The 12,232-nt window shown below is 40.6% G+C and overlaps 1 protein-coding gene across 4 annotated transcripts; it reads right to left on the bottom strand.

Moving 5' to 3' along the window:
• Positions 1-431: 431 nt before the first annotated feature.
• Positions 432-9,261, bottom strand: LOC117052828 (histone PARylation factor 1). 4 transcript variants are annotated; one of them, XM_033160123.1, is made up of 8 exons: positions 9,103-9,261; positions 8,244-8,406; positions 7,274-7,463; positions 5,631-5,729; positions 3,521-3,671; positions 2,208-2,295; positions 856-1,028; positions 432-675 (listed from the first exon to the last, which is right to left on the bottom strand). In XM_033160123.1, the coding sequence occupies exons 1-8, from the start codon at positions 9,244-9,246 to the stop codon at positions 544-546; spliced, it is 1,140 nt and encodes a 379-aa protein (XP_033016014.1). In that variant the 5' UTR covers positions 9,247-9,261; the 3' UTR covers positions 432-543. The 4 variants fall into 4 exon arrangements, with proteins under 4 accessions (XP_033016014.1, XP_033016016.1, XP_033016015.1 ...); XM_033160125.1 differs by lacking the exon at positions 856-1,028; XM_033160124.1 differs by lacking the exon at positions 5,631-5,729.
• Positions 9,262-12,232: the final 2,971 nt, after the last annotated feature.

Here is a 12,232-nt window from a genome sequence, read left to right as displayed (position 1 = left end):
TCTAACTCCTGGTTTGTTGTAAGTTTTCTTCCTCCTGAAAGACTGGCTTGATTGATCCCTAGCCTTTATGGCATGTTTGCTGTCACCTCTGTAGTAGCCTAGTATTGCATATATAGCTTCTGACCAAGTTATTCAGAAGGCAGGTCTATGCCCACCTGCACTTGCTGAGGATGGGGTAGGAGTTAACTGTGAAGGTAGTAGAAACTCTACTGCTTAGGTAACACAGAAAGTAGGTTTTTCACCTCCCACCAGCCCAGAGCTTTCCTCATAGTCCATTGTATTTTTTTTAAACAGCTTTTCTGCCATTAGAAGGCCACCTCATGGTTTGCAACTCATTATCTTATAATATTACAGTGTATGGCAATGTAGGGTGCAAAATGAAAGTGGAAATATAATTTGGATCCCCCACTCCGGTCAATAAGCTGCTACTCTTTAGCAAAACAAGTTTATTTATCTCACATAGAAACTACACCAGTTTAGTACCAAAAAACAAGAAAATACCCCGAAACAAGGCGACTCAATACTTCACTTAATGACACTATTTCATGCTGCAAGCTGGTCTACATTCTCTTCTTTCCTATTAGCTAAATGAGCTTCAATGATTTCTGCAAACAGATTCCTCTTCAGCAAGTTGTAAGCAAGAGGCAGCAACTGGCCAACAATCTTGTGAAAATACTAGAAAAGATTAAAAGAACGCATTATCTCACTGAAATTGGTATTACACACTCATACAGTTTTTCATGTCAAACATTTCCTATATAGTTAGTTTCGAGAGCTGCTTGGTTGAGCTCATTTGTTCTTTCTGGTTCATTCACAAAATGAATGAGTTTCTGCAGAGAAAATTATTTTACTTACATGTGACCCATAGCAGAAGAGGTCTATTCCCAGTTCATATCCCATTCCATAGTCACATTCATCATTAGCAAACTGTACAAAAGTTAGCATTTCCTGAATAGGGGCAAAGGCTTTCAGTCTCTGGTCATCATTGGGAGCATCTACAACGGCTTTACAGATTCTTTTGAGACTAGCTGCAGAGGAAAGTTCACATGAGAACTAAATTGGAACAAGTTTCCTTTATCATTCAGTTTTGTCTGTTTTACTGTATGTTGCCTAGGATTCCTCAGAACTTAACAGAGATTTCTCAATAAGAATATCAGTAATGGCAGACAGGTTGCTCATTAGTGATCACTACAGCTATGGAATTGGACTCTGATGCTTCCACTGGTGAAAGCGGTTGTTAAGCAATTTTTTTCCCCAGTTCCCCCTCCCTGCAGCCCTTGCTATGACCTCTCCCATTGTTCTATGAGGTCACCCAAGGAGAGGAGAACCAGCAAAATTGACCTTTCCCTACTTCCAGTGGGAGCATCTCATGGGTGGAATTACACTCAGGGAATACTCCTGCTACTAGGAGCAAAAGTCTGGATTCAACATAACTTATAATTATTTTCCACAACACAAAAGTTTATTTTTTCTTTTAAAAACTGCATTACAGAAAACAGCACAGTATTTTCAAGTTAAGGAAGAACACATCAGATAGTACACATAAGATGTTTATGTATTTAACAAGCTGTCTTCAAGAAAACTGAAACATGACTTACTCCTTTTCCAAGAGATAATGAATCCCAAAAGGGCAAACATATTTTTTGCTTTAGACCAAGAGTCCTGTGACATATTAACTTATTTTATATGGCATGAAAATCAAGTCACCATAAAATCATTTGTCTTAAATGTGTGCCACTGTACTCTATTGTTTTTACCAGATATCTAACCATCTAGTTCAACAACGGATACAGACAGATCACATCTTAAGCTGATTTCACTTCTGTGATTGCAGCTTTATATGGATCACCAAACAATAAATTAAAAGGAGTAGGAGGGCAGCTGGAAAACATTGAAAGGGCAGTTTTGAGATCTTGCAGGAGCCCTCATGCAACTGTCCCAGAGTCCACTAAGCAAGGCAGGGGGCTTAAAAAGCACTATACTTTACGGGGTCAGGGGAAGGTTGTGCAAGACTGTTCTGGCTTGAGGCCTGGCGTAAGATGAAGCCTACCTGTAGTATAAGTTATACAAATTTTTATTCTTTTCTTTCAAGACTTGTTTATTCATTTTTCTTTCAAGACTTCAGTGACGTATCTAAATGCACTCTACTACTAATAGCAAAATTCAATTTTCTTTTTTGAAGAACAGAAACACTAGAATTAATTTACCATTTGTTTCAGGAAGCTCTCTGTACCCAACATCATTCTTATCTATGGGGACAACCAGACCAGCTCCATGAAATGTCTTGGTTACTACCTGTATTGAAAAGAGAAAGAGACAAATACAATTAAGCCTAGGCCTGTCAAACTACACGGAACCACATCTGAATTAAAATATTAATTCTGCATTTATTCAAAAGACAAGTTATTTTTCTACAAGTATTTACATTTAACTGAATCATTAACCAGCCTTTAAAACCTTTTGTACCAAGTAGACAGCTCCCTACCTTTTTGTGTGACAGCAATGATTATAGAGCATTGCTCAGTGTTCCTTGCTCCTCATCCATGTAATCTTCCAGAGCACTAAGACAATCCATTGAAAACAGTGCTCCACCTCCTTCCTCTTGAAGTGGTGATTCCATTGGGAAAAGACAGAGAAGCCAGTTCCATTGGAGGTTACCACCACCAGGCACCTACAATGTTTTGAATTGGCCGTTTCTCAAGGAATCCCCTCTTTGAGGCTGTTCAGCTGTTTCCTGATCAACTGGGGGGAAGGGGAATTTATAACTTGCTCCTGTCTTGCCCAAATTAAATTTAAGATTTTTAAAGATAAAAATGTTCTGAAAATTCATAGATCAATATGAACAGAATTTGCACCTGTCATTCCAAAACATAAGACTGTTGCACAAGTAACTGGTATCCTGGTTGCTTAAGGTAACACTTTTCCATCCATAGCCTATAGCTGGTGAACATAGTTTAGTTATAGTTAACATACTTGGACAAACATGTCTCATATTCTAAATCCATGTTTTAGAATTAAGTCTTAATCTATGTCATTCCTGATGTGTTTGGTTTATGGGTTGAGCTTGAGACACTTCCTTCTATGTCCTCCATATTGTTTCCGCTTGTTCTGTTATTTAAGTTCTTTGGATCTTTAAAGTATACATTAGTGGTTATCTCATGTTTTGCCATGAAGAGTGTTGATGCTGTAATTTATAAAAAAGGCATTGCTGTCAGATGCCATTAAGAATATGTTTCTGTGTTCTGAACATAATTTATTACGGCTCCTAAAACTTTAAAAATACCTACAACCAAGCAAAGCTTCGTACCTTTCAACAACGATCAAACTTTAAGCATACGTAAAGCAACTCAACATTTCCTCACAGTAAAAAGGTGATTAAAACATTGAGAACTTATTTCCTAGGATAAGTTACCTTGTAAACTTACAGAAAATTAACACAAGCTGGCCTTGAGCAGGAAAAAAAAGGAGCGGGCCTATACATTAGAGTTCTTTATTAACCTAGAAAGAAATCAAGCCATACTTTCTTGTCTCTCTGTTTCATCTTCATGGTTTTTTGCTCAAGCAAGTAACCAAGTTCTTTTGCTGTTTTGGTTAGTTTTTCATCTATATCTTTCAGAATGCTGATTTTCTTTTTGTCTGTCAATTCCTTAAGCCTTTTAGACAAAAGTAATCTGAAACAAAAAGAAAACTTTGTGTTACATGTATCATCCACTTTTCTTTCTAACAGGAACGGGGGACCTGGGACACTCTAGATGCTGTTGGGACTCCATTAGCTTAGGCTGATAATGAGGGATGAAGGGAGTTGGAGTCCAACAACATCTGGAGGGCCTCAGGTTCCCCAGCCCTGCTCTAGAATGATAAAAGCATGAAAAGTTAAGTCTTCCAAAGAATCTAGCATGGATTTAATCAGCAAAGCAAAACATAGTAATGAATGAATGAATGTTTATGACTTTTAACCAACTTTAGCTGTAAATATTCCAAAGGACTACTTTGGAGTCAGGCTTGGTGCTGAGAGACAGGCTTTTGAAATGATCACAAGTGCCTCCATGGGAAAGCAGCAATTAAGTGGGGAATATAACCTCTCCCAAAGGATTTTATTAAGTCTTGCTCACTGATTAAACAGCTGTATTTATGGATTACTAGCCACCACGTAATTACTTCATGTGGAAATGCTCACATGATCACTTTTAAAAGAAGTATCAATGTACAAAGATCACATCAAAATAGTCCCACAATCAGCCCTTTCAGTTGATTGCCAGAATATGGATTATTCAATAGACTAGGTGTTGTTTTGTACTGTCACACAAGGTAGAAGTTTCAACAAGCAAGTTGTCTCAATTCAAGAGAAACAGATAAAAACAACAGCTGCATGGGGAATCTTGATTTCAGTATTGTTTAGCTACTGGCTTTTTAAACTAAGTTTACAATTTTGCTTCAGTTTTATTTTAGTCAAAAAGAAAATCACATTCAATATGTGCAAACTGAACAGGTCACGGTACATTAATCAACCCCTTTATTATGCATAATTTTCAATAAAACTACTGAACTGGATGGCTGAAGGTATTTCTGAGCTAACAATTTGAAAATGCATAAAGTGTTTACAAAGAGTAATGACTTGAAAATGATAATTCAAAGGCAGCCTCAAATATTGCTGTTGAAGCAGAAACTTGGCTATAAATGACAGCTATGTTATTTCCCCCACCCCTTCCTAGACTCCTAAGAATCATAATATGAACAATAATACAGGGTATACAGAAAACTTTGATAGGAAAGTGACTACCTTCTTGCTCTTTAAAGTGTTTAGGAAATTTTGCTAGCTTACAATAATCAGGGGGGAAATCAAGTGTAATGTTCACAAAAGCTGAAACACACAGCTATACAAGAGCAACTGGCAAGTAACTAACAGATACAAGATACTGTATCATCATAAGTACTGTATACTCTGGCGTATAAGACTACTTTTTTATCCAGGAAAATATTCTCAAAAGTCGGGGATTGTCTTCTACGCCGGGTGGAGAATCTGCGGTCGAGTATATCTCAAACTCTATATTTTAACTGGAAAAGTTGGGGGTCGTCTTATACGCCGGAAAATACAGTAAGCCTCATTGTATCATTGTGACTCATTCCCTAGGTAAGAATGTGTAGGATTGCACACTAAATGTCATTGGAGTGGCCAAATTAGAAATTCTATGAACCAAACTAGGTAAGCCATGTGATTGGTCTGCCATTTTTTTTTTTTTACAAAAACTGAAATGGAGCTTCTGGAGGACAAGTAAGTATACCAAAGCTTATGATACAGCGGCTAGGATATATTGCACCCCACACTAGTCTTGTGACAAATGCAGGAGAATTTGTTCAGGAGGGCAAGGGGCACTTTAGACAGATCAAAGTAAATAGGTACCTGTTCTGCTCCATCAAGAAACATAGCTGTGGTGCATTTTTTTACTGGAAAATGGCTTGTGGGTAAATATCTGAACATATATACATACTGCTCTAGTCGAATTTGCACTTGCCCTGCAACTACATTTCAGTTTTTAAAAAACAACCAGCATAAACATAGAAATTGCTCTCCTGTCTCATCTAATTTGGTCCAGATTCATGTTTGCTTTTAATCCAGTATTAAATCTTACTTTACAGCAGCAAATACATTGTCACCAACTTGAGTAATTGTGCAGCCCTTCTTGGCTTCATTTTCACCAACCCACACAGGCAGTTCATCCGGCATATCCCTAAAAATTCACATACAAAGTCCTAAAGTTAAACATATTACATCAGTATTCTTTGTGGTGTTACAAAGGTAATCCAGATTGTTCCCAACCCAAAATAGTATTTAAAAAAGTGATAGCATGAGTTCTTGTTTCTCTGAGGACTGTACAATAGCCTCTCAAATTTTCACTCTGTGAGTAGGAAATTTAATTTCTTCATAACTTAAGATTTCAGACTTCTGTGACCCAGTCAAGACAGAAACATATTAGAATAGGCTTTAAAAGTGATAGCATGAGTTCTTGTTTCTCTGAGGACTGTACAATAGCCTCTCAAATTTTCACTCTGTGAGTAGGAAATTTAATTTCTTCATAACTTAAGATTTCAGACTTCTGTGACCCAGTCAAGACAGAAACATATTAGAATAGGCTTTAAAAGTGTACTGAATTTTATTAAAACTTCAAAATATTGACTATTTTTTTTAGCATGTCCATGCTGCAACCCTATAATTGTAAATCCTACTGTGTTCAATGGGTCTTACTCCCCAATAAGTGTGTTTAGGATCCTAGCCTTAATTTGTATAATGAATTTAAACAGTACAGTGGTACCTCGGGTTACATACCTGATCCGTTCTGGGGTGCCATTCACACCCTGAGAAGTATGCAACCCAAGTGTCCATTTTGCGCATGCGCGGTGATCTTTACTTCCGGGTTTGCGGAGTACGCAACCCAAAAGTAAGCAACCTGAAGTGTTAGCAACCTGAAGTATGACTGTATACAGATTAAGCCTAGGATCCTAAAAACACTTACTGGGTTAAACACACTTATCCAATTTAAACACTAAATCAAGAATTCTAACTTTCAGTTTGAAAATGGCCTTCCTGCCTATGCTTGCCATAAAAATTAATCAGCAAGTAAGCAAGATTTCTCAGGTGGTTTTCATTTGCCTAAATTACTGTATGGAGCCACCTGCTGAATATATAAATTTATTTCTTTAGTATGAATAAGTTCCCTAAGTTCCTTATAAACAGTTCTCAGATAATAAACAAACAAACAAACCCCACTCATCTGTCTGGGCCTCCCCAGCCACTCTGGGCAGCTCCCCACAGAATATTAAAAACACAATAAAACATCAAACATTAAAAACTTCTCTTCCTCGTCCTATGGGATGCCTTTGTATGCCAACATGAGACTACAGGACGATTACAAAATTTGGCATGAACCTGAGAGCTTCTGAAAACTTCCAGCGAAACTTTGCATGGAAAATGCATATGGAAACAGTCTATGCAGACAAGATTGCTAGATGCAATATTTATTGGAAACTGCCTCTCCTGCCCAATTATATGGACAACACACTCTGATATCACTTTTCCACCTGTAGACACATACTGGTGAAAGATTATCATCAAAATGGCCAAATGTTGTGCTGGAATTGGTCCTTGGCCTCATATCCTATTCTGGGTAGAGCTACTTGAAAGTAATAATCAGCAGTGCCTAATGTATATTTTAAGGCAATGACAGGAATAGAAGTGCTAGGTAAACCATTTTTCCAAGGTAGACACATTACTTACCTAAAATATCCCATATGATACTGCATTTTGCTGTCTCCAGCAAGGATAGTCTGGAATTCAGGAGGATCATAAAAAAACCTCCAGTGAAGATTGAAGTTCACATCTGCTGATCTATTTGTCTTTTTATGTTTTCCAGCAAGAATGTCATATGGCCCAACTAGCTGAAGTCCAATGCTTGATTTAAGTGCATCTGTGAAATGTATTTACAAATTCATTTAAAAAATAGCACAACAGCATAAAATATATTGTTTTATGCTCCTGTGGAAAGATCTAAGCCAGAAAAGCCCTATTTAACTTTTAAAATGACTTTATTTAAAGAAGCTCTTCTTTGCCCACATATTAATGCAACTCTAATTGAGGTGCATTTCTCCCTTAGGCCAATAAACTGATGTTCCATCTACCTACAGAAGAGCTGCATGCACAGTACACATTTCTAATCCTAAATAATGTTTCCTCTATATATATGAAGGGGAGGGGAGAGGAATAAAGACTTTCTAGCTCAAACTCTAGGCGGAGACAAAAACTTTTAATGCTTGGCCTATGCGTACAACTGTTGGTTGCTATAATATCTTCTTACCACAGTCCAATCCTAAACACAACACAGAAACATGTCCCATTAAAATCAACAGTTCCATCTTATGCTTTTAGGATCAGAACACTAAAGTGAGGACAATAACAATGTCCATGACCTGCACAGCAGAAACCATCGACACTGGAAGATTCATGGAAAAGTGTGACATTTTACATAGGTGTAGGTCTGGGAAAACAGATTGTAGACTAGGGTAAAAAAAAAAGGTTCACTGCAGTTGGGGCACTGGATTTGACTTTTAAATCCAAGCAAAGAGGAAATTTGAGAACTTCTCTTTTTGCCTTTGTTGCCACAACTTTGCCTTTGTTACCTTCACCAAAGATGCTATTTAAAAAACAAACACACAAAAAAACCTAGAAAAACCTGTTTTCCAGAACCCACCACATGGCTTGTCAGGATCCAGCTCCTCACAAAACCTCCAGAAACAATAGAAGTCTTCAGGCATCTGGAGTCGGTAGCAGCTTTCCACCTCTTGGCGTAGATGGCCGGGGACTTCTCCTTCGCCGGAGCACCGCCTCTTCTTGACCTCTTTCCCCTTTTCACACTAGTACCAGTGGACAGCAGATCAATTTTAATCCCACAGCCTGGGAAGAAGCAAGCTCACACTCTCATGCTTTAGGAAGTTTTTTATGTTTGATGTTTTATCTTGTTTTAAATATTCTGTTGAGAGCTGCTCAGAGCAGCTGGGGGAACCCAGATGGGCGGGGTATAAATAAATTATTATTATTATTATTATTATTATTATTATTAGCAGCGCGCTGGAGGATTGGGAAAGAAGGGGCCTAAGAGGAAGGGGATTTGAATCCAGAGTTTAGTTGGAAGGGACCTCGAGGAGGATCAGCTAGTCCAACCCCCTGCAGTGCAGGAATAAGCAGCTGTCCCATCCAGGGACCGAACCTGAAACCTTGGGTGTGATCAGCGCCGCCACGCTCTAGCCCACTGAGCTCGGAGGAGGCTCTTCTAGGGGCGTCCCTGTGCTGGGGGTCCTCATCCCTGCCAGGCGCAGCGGAAGGCGTTGAGGGGGGCGCCAGGCGACACCTCCCGCCCCCGTCGCCTCCTGAGGCGCCTCAGGGAGGGAGACGCGCTCCTCGTCGCAGCGGAGCTAAGCCACCCCCTGCCCCGCCTGGAAGAGGAGCCGGGCGGCACAAAGGAGGCTGGATGAGGCGCCCACTGGTCGCCGCCCCCGCCACCACCCGGTTCTCCCGCCTTACGTGCGCATCTGTCGGCCTTGTCGACTAACCTGCTCCTGCACAGCCGGCGCTCCGGGTCTCCTCTTCCCGCCTCCAGTCATTTCGCCGCCCGCCGCCGCCGCCGCCGCCGCCGCATCATCCCGCCGTTTGCCGCAGCCGCGAGGCTTCCCGAGGCCCCGGCCCCGTGACGTCATCGCGCAAAGGCCTCTGGGTCTGCCGAAGGGCGCGCGGGAGGCGAAGGAGAATTTTAGCGCCGCGCGCCGAGGTTCCTTTTTCTTTCTTTCTTTTTTTATCTGCGCGAGACTGAGTGTAAATCCACCTGCATTTGGGAGGGGTTTGGTCGTCCCCCCCCCCTCCGCGGCTCCTTTCTTTCTTTCTTTGGTATGCACCGCGTCCATTGCAGCATAAGCAGCTGCAAGGCGCGACCTTGTATTGGGTTGTTGTTTGTTTTGCAAGAAGCGCGCCAGCCCCATAAACACTCGGGTGAGGCAATGAGGAAAGGGGGGGGGCGGGCTGCAGTTCGGCGCTTTCTTTTTACTCCGGAGTAAGCAGCCCTGCTTCAGAGGAAATGCAGGACCGGGCTGGGATCTCAGAGCACGCGTTGGCTAGGCTAGGAAATCATACCACCCTGGTCTATGTTGTGAACCGCCCTGAGATCTGCGGGTGAAGGGCGGTATGCAGATTTTAACAACAGCAACAACCGTTGATCTGCTAACTGTGCAGTCCTACCAGTGCCGGATTTACCTACAGTATAAGCTAAACAAGGATGTGCATTTCCAAAATATAAGATAAAAAACAAAATAAAACCTACATACAGCAACAGTAGCAAATGGCTTTAGATACCTATTAGGTCCATAAATTACCATATAGCATATATTCAACACAAAAAAACGACAATTTGTTGTTGACAAAGGACAGCTGGACATATAAAGGGCCCCATTACCTTCAGTAGCTTAGGGCCTCATCAAACCTAAATCTGGCCCTGAGTCCTACACTTAAGCCCTTAATCACTACGAAGAACCAGGAGCAGAGGAGGTGCTGTTGGCAGTCAGTGGGCGGGCTTGCAGTAACAACACGCGGTTGGGATTTGTTGCTGTTTCCCAAAAAAAGTGGGAGAAACTTAGTTGTTCAAAAATGCTATGAAAAGTGTAGCAATGAAAGCAGTCAGATGCACCTTGACAAAACATTCTGCCTCTAGGCTGGAATCCTATACCCACTTAAATAGGATCCATTGAATACAGGGGGCCATGCTTCTGGATAGATATGCATAGTTTTGCGCTGTCAGGGTTCCGATGTGCAACATAAGCCTCTGCACGTTTAGGCAGAACTGAGTACTGTGTTCAGTGGAGGCTATTTCCCTAGTAAATAAGGAATAATTTATTGTCCAAGTATCAATCATACGTTGGAATTTTGCTTCGACTACATTGCAATGTAAAGAAAAACGTACCTACCTCATACAAACACAACTTGTATTCTACCCCTCACGATACAACAGCACAGCAAAGGAACCCCATACCACCAACCAGACCTCCCTTCTGCACATAACTACAAATTCAACAGTTTGATGGCACAAGGGAAAACACTATTCCTGTGCCTAGACGTTTTTGTGTATAGAGTTCTGTAACAACGTCTGGGATGCGAAGGGTCTGCGACAATTCTCTCTGCTCTCTTCCGGGCTCGAGCAGCATAAAGTGTCTCTTAGGAGTATGCTTAGGAGTATAGCCGTTGGCAATATTGACAATTTAACTCCCCTGAATTTTGGAGTGGGTGGTGTCCACATTTTACCCCCTGTAGATAAGATTATGTATAATTGCTGTTGCCCACCTTAGGCCCTAGGCAACAATGCCTGTGTGTTCATAAATATAAGTATGTACTTAAAATAGTACTAGTACTTCTCTTTGCCACAAGAGGGAGGCATTGTAATTATTGTAGGGAAACTACTGCTGTAGACAAGCTGACTGAACTCAACAGCTCCAGTACTGATGATACCGCACCATTGTTTGAGATAGTGGTGACCTTAAAGATGTGCTGTTAGATGTAAGCATTAAATGCAGCTCATTTCTGTCTATTGGGTTTTATTTGTAATCCTGCATCTGCTTTCCTGTAAGTCAGCCCAGTGAACTCAATAGGATTTACTTCTGAGTTGATGTGTGTAGGATTACACTGCAAATCTAAACTGAGGTGGGGGTGGGAATTTCATGCATTTATATAGTCAGTTTCATTGTATAAGGGCCTGAAAAGTGCTCTGTTGTAATTCTCACATCTTTTGTTTTTTAATGAATATCTCTCTGGTCACCGAGCATCTATAGAACATGCAAATGCCATTTACCGTATTTTTTACATTTACCGGTACATTCCATGTGGCTACCACTGCTATTTTGCAGAGCGGATTTTTAATATATACCTAATATAAAACACACAGAGAGAATAATCCATACGTATATTTTCACAGCATTGCTTTAATTCAGTACTTGTATTCCAGCAAAATGAAATGAAAGCAAGAAAGGTGGTTGTTATGGAAAATAACTGTTTCCAGGAAGCTGGTAAATGAAGAGTGCTGCAACAGACCTGCAAAGGCATACTATACATTTGCTGAGTCACCACACTGCTACTTTATGCTGCAGGTCATTTTGGCATTCTGCCCAGGATTTTTCTCTGTGGTTCTGCATGGTAGACAGTGTGTAAGGGTTTGATGAAAGAAGAAGAAATATTAGTGAGGGATGAGAAGCTATGTTCTTATACTGTTTGCGGTACTTTTCCTTTTGAAAATTGGAAATTCTTCACATTATTATTGGGGGGAGCTGTTAATGGAGAGGGGGAGGTTGGAGAAAGGTTCACACTGTTCTGTGTTTTAGGTTCTTTACGCAGCAATCCTAAGGCATGTGGGTAGGGGAATCCAAGACTTGTTGAATTAAGCCAAAGCCCCTCCTGTCAAATCTAAAGTCTTCTGAATCAGTCTGGATGTTGTTTGACTTTTATCATCAAAGTTCATACATATTCAACACTAAAATTCTGGACAGCTCAATACAGACTTGTGGTATTAACAGGAACTCTATGCCAAGGTGTGGACCTCAAGAATGGACTCCTTTTTTTCTTCGCTGTGGAGAGAAGCATTAAGAAATTGTATAAAGAATCATCCATGTGAAACCAAATAACTCAGATGAGACAGGGTGCAGGAAT

The sequence above is a fragment of the Lacerta agilis genome, chromosome 9 (genome assembly GCF_009819535.1).
Source record: "Lacerta agilis isolate rLacAgi1 chromosome 9, rLacAgi1.pri, whole genome shotgun sequence".
Taxonomy (NCBI): domain Eukaryota; kingdom Metazoa; phylum Chordata; class Lepidosauria; order Squamata; family Lacertidae; genus Lacerta; species Lacerta agilis.
The sequence above is the reverse complement of the archived record's forward strand: the minus strand, read 5'-3'. Positions and strand labels throughout refer to the sequence as shown.